Here is a 4599-nt window from a genome sequence, read left to right on the forward strand (position 1 = left end):
GGAGCTGCTCCAGCCCCTGATCATCCTCGTGACCTCCTCTGGACTTGCTCCAACAGCTCCATGTCCTTCTGACGCTGGGGACCCCAGAACTGCACCGCACCCAGGGAGTGAGATCTCCCCAGAGCACAGCAGAAGGGGAGACTCCCCTCCCTCGACCTGCTGCTCACGCTCTGGGGGTGCAGCCCAGCACACAGGGGAGTTCTGGGCTCAAGAACACACGCGTGGGTCATGAGGAGCTTCTCATCACCCAACAGCCAAGTGCTTCTCCATCCAACCTGTAGCTGTGCCTGGGGTTGCCCCAACCCAGGTGTAGGAATCACTGGAGCCTTGTTAATCTATGGCAGCTTCCAGAGTGGATATGGCCCAGAAGCAAGTTTTGCACAGCCCTCGTGCTGTTCTCTATGTTCATGTAGGAGACAAATCCTTACATTCTCCTTCTTACAAGGAGCAGCAGTGGGACATTGCTGCCATTCCCAAGCGTGAACATGGTGCACTGGTGGACCCAACACACATTTCCTTTGGGATGGAAGTCACTTAAACCACCAAGTAGTCCTGGGTCAGAACACCCTGCACATCAGCCCTCATTATAACACTCCTTGCTTACCATACACTGGGCCTCTTGTTTCCAGGCACTTGGCAAACATTAGCTCATCCTCAATACCCCATTGGCTTTGGAAATTACCTTTTCCCTATTTAACAGCTGGGAAAGGACAAAGGCAGGGAGATGTGTAGCTTTGTTTCTAAGGAGAATTAAACCTATAAATGTCAGAAAGTCAATGGGATCTCAGGTGCCCAGCACCTAAAAGAACACCAGTCAAAGGGAAAACGTGTGTTAGCAGGTAAGCAAACAGAACCAGCTTGGCAAGTCTGCCTGGCCTTGGTGAGGGGAACAGAAAGCTGCAAGAACTGCTGAAAAGCTTTAATTTGACAAAACAAACAAGCCCAAAACAAAGCCCCACACCATGGGTTTATCTTGAGGGTTGTGAGATGAGAAGAGTGTTTGAGCATCCCTAAAACCGTGATGCTCAGGAGGGGCAGAGCACTGGGCCCGTTAGGTACCAGAGGGCAGTGGTGGTTTGGAAGCAGGGGCACAGGGGAAAGTGAGGTTCAAATCCCACACCCCCAAGGAGCTCTTGGGAAGTTTTTAACGTCCTGAGCTGCCAGAACCTGCCTCCCCCCACTGGGAATGCAGGGAGAAGAGCAGCACCACTGAGCTCCTGCCTGAACGCAGCCTCCTCTACGCTCAATCCCCTCTCTGAGAGGCATCCTTACCACAGAGGGTCATGGAATCATAGGAATAAGAATCATAAGATACATATATATTTGGTGTGTACAATATCTATATTACACTTGAGGTGTAAGATGCAGACCAGAGGGTACAGAAATATCTAATGATAGATCAAGCTACGTTTCATACCATTAAAGAAAGGCAGTCCCACCACCTCTCTCCCATCACTCCATCCCATTGCCCACACAGGCATTGTGTGGCCACATCATGAACTGTATTTGTTCATAAGCAGGTTCATTAAACTCAGGTCAGCTCCCTGAACCACTTGCCCAAATAGCTGCAGGAAACCTTGTGCTGCCAAAACAAGAGAACAAGGGATAGGAGTGGGGAAGAGAGAGGATGAGGCTGTTTCTTTTGGGTGGGAGCAGTGGGTTAACAAGCCTGAGGCTGAGACATACAAATAAAGACAACATTCTTGAAGGACAACATAAGCTACCAAAAGGAGTTTGCTCTAAACCACCTCCCTGATGGAGACAACTCAATCCCAACTCAGCTGGGTTGGAAATGGAAAAGCCAGAGGGTTTCACTCACCTGGATGAGGGACACTGTGCCATCAGGGTTACTGAAGGTCTGTACCACTGTCTGTGATGGCACAAGGTGTGCTATACTATGTGTGGTTGTTGTCTGCTGCTGTGTCTGCTGATCCTCAAAGGCATAGAGCAGGTCCTCACGCCCATGCTGCTTGTAGCAGTTCTTCACGATCGTCCGCAGCGCCTGGGTCCATGATACCTGCCAGGAGAATGAGGGACAGGGAGGGACAGGGTCAGAAAGCTTCTGAAGCACTGCAGGGCTGCTGCTGCTGTGATCCGTGAGCTTGTCACTGAATCACAGAATCAGCCAGGTTGGAAAGGTCCTTTAAGATCCAGTCCCACCACTCCCAGCCCTGCCAAGGCCACCACTAACCCCTGGCACTGATGAGGCCTCGGCTCCACGGGCTGTGAACACTTGCAGGGACGGTGACTCCAGCCCTGCCCTGGGCAGCCTGTTCCAATGCCTGAGCACCCTCTGGGCAAGGAATTGTTCCTCAGCTCCAGCTAAACCTGCCCTGGGGCAGCTTGAGGCCCTTTCCTCTTGTGCCATCCCTTGTTCCTTGGGAGCAGAGACCAGCCCCCTCCTGGCTCCATCCTCCTGTCAGGCAGTTGCAGAGAGCGATCAGGTCCCCCCTGAGCCTTCTCTTCTCCAGGCTGAACAAGCCCAGCTCTCTCAGCTTGTCTCCATAGGAAGGTGCACAAGTCAGCCTGCACAAGTCCTTTCCAACCCAAACCAGTCTGTGTTCCTATGGAAGGCCAATGCCATGGTTTCTTTTGTCACTCAAGGGGAGAAGTATCCCCACCCGCCCTGGCTGCAAGCCCCAGTGCTCCGTCTGAAGGCAGCAGACGTGGGGGATACGCACCCGCTGCTTCTGCTCGTCTGTGCGGACATCGCTGCGGACGTTGGCCCATGGAATGTCCTCAGGCCACCAGATGGGCTTGCAGCTCTCCTTGCCCCAGCCTGGTTTCCCACGACCTGTGGAATACTTCAGCATCTCAGGGATGAAAGCTCGTAGCTGTGCCTGGAACAAAGCACAGCAGAAGGTTGAGAGGTGGTTTTTAGGAACTCGTATCTCTGGTAGGTTTGAGGTGCATAGAAGAAGTTATTACATTTAACTTCCATCCTGTTGGAACCATCAACTGGAAGAGGTCTGAATGCCTAAAGAACATGGACAAATACTTTACCATCTTCTCCCAAGACTCAGCAGAGAAGGAAATGAAGTCACTGCCAATTACAAGAAGAAGGCACAAACACAAACTCCTGAACACTACCATGAAGAGAACTAGAAAACCTAAAAGAGAGGGGGAAAAGATAAATCAGAGCAACACAGAGAAAAACCCACCACACTTGATGTCCCCACAGTGACAGCAACTCGTATGTGAGCTGATGGACATCTTACAGAGATGTTGCAATGATGGTGGACCTTCAGTAAGCACTGAAACATAACCTCCCACATAGACTACTCCACCCCTGCAGAACAGAACACACACTGCATTGATTTCTGCATCTATTTGTAACTTTCCTAGAGTGGAGACACTTTTCAACCTGAGTTTGCCCCCACAAAAACTGGTCAACTAGTGACTGCCTTCACCAGCAGGAGGCAATACCTTAGAAACAGATTTGCAAAGCAAACCAAGCAGAGCTGTCACCAAGAGCCAGTAATATCCTCAGTGTTATCAAAGAGAACATGAAACTCACACAGGGGTTTATGACACGTGTGGGGTTTTGTTCCAGGGGCTGCCTGGAGCCTCAGGCAAAGGCTGGTTCAGCTGCAGAACAGAGCAGGAGGAGAAGGAGCACTCAAGTTCAACTCAGAATCAGCTGGGTTGGAAAAGACTTGATGACCTTTGAGATCATCAAGGCCAAATAGATCAGAAAAAACTACATTAATTTAAGCTGAATAACTGCATTTAAGAAAACCTCCCTGCAGCCCTTCCACGCTTTAACAGCAAGTTATCTGAGCTGGTGATGGTGCCACTGGGAGCCCTCAGGCCACCTTACAGCCTGGAGATGCCTGCTCCTTCATGGCTCTGGAGTACAGTCACGGGTGAGCACGCCAGAGCCAGTATCAGTTGCTGCCACAACCCTGATGTGGTACCAGCCAGCAGAGACACTGGTGAGGGCTTCTCACCCAGCCCTGATCTACTGCCATAAGAGTGTCCCTTCCTGCCAGCCATGATCCTGCTCGGATGACATCCTGGTTCCAGTCTGGATATTGTATCTATTGGCTCCAAGCTGTAAATCCACTCATGTACAAGCTGCCTTTCCACATTAGTACAGGGGCACATACAGAAGCCCCCTGTAACACCAGTCTGAGAGACAAATGCTGCAGAGGAACAGGAGACTCAGATTATCCCAGTGGTCTCTGCAAACAGGGCCCTTAAAGGCAATAAATATCCATATGATGGTGGGTCCGTATGTAGCATGTTTGCTGCACACCACAGAAGAACAACCCCTGTTCAGAGAAGCAGCAGCAGTTTCAATTCTGCACCATGGACATGCTGAGCCACCTCAGAGAAGCTGGACCAACCCCCTGAATGGAAGCACAAAATCCTACTTCAGCGCCCTTTTTCCCAGCCAAGGCCAAGCCTGTCTATGATCCACTGCAGGGCCAGCAGTCATAGCATCACAAACTGGTTTGGGTTGAAGGGACCTTAAAGATCCTCCAGCTCCAACCCCTGCACCGGGCAGGGACACCTTCCACTAGAGCAGGTTGCTCCAAGCCCCTGTGTCCAACCTGGCCTTGAACACTGCCAGGGATGGGGCAGCCACAGCTTCTC

The 4599-nt window shown here is 51.3% G+C and overlaps 1 protein-coding gene across 1 annotated transcript in view; it reads right to left on the reverse strand.

The window, feature by feature from the left end:
* Positions 1 to 4599, reverse strand: part of NRF1 (nuclear respiratory factor 1) — a 51089-nt gene that overhangs the window by 34765 nt on the left and 11725 nt on the right. The window contains exons 5-6 of the mRNA XM_010018386.1: positions 2682 to 2840; positions 1820 to 2017 (exon numbers count right to left, since the gene is read on the reverse strand). Coding sequence (XP_010016688.1) covers positions 1820 to 2017; positions 2682 to 2840 — 357 coding nt within the window. The remainder of the gene's footprint in view (positions 1 to 1819; positions 2018 to 2681; positions 2841 to 4599) is intronic.

The sequence above is a fragment of the Nestor notabilis genome, unplaced genomic scaffold (genome assembly GCF_000696875.1).
Source record: "Nestor notabilis isolate BGI_N333 unplaced genomic scaffold, ASM69687v1 scaffold22667, whole genome shotgun sequence".
NCBI classification, from domain to species: domain Eukaryota; kingdom Metazoa; phylum Chordata; class Aves; order Psittaciformes; family Psittacidae; genus Nestor; species Nestor notabilis.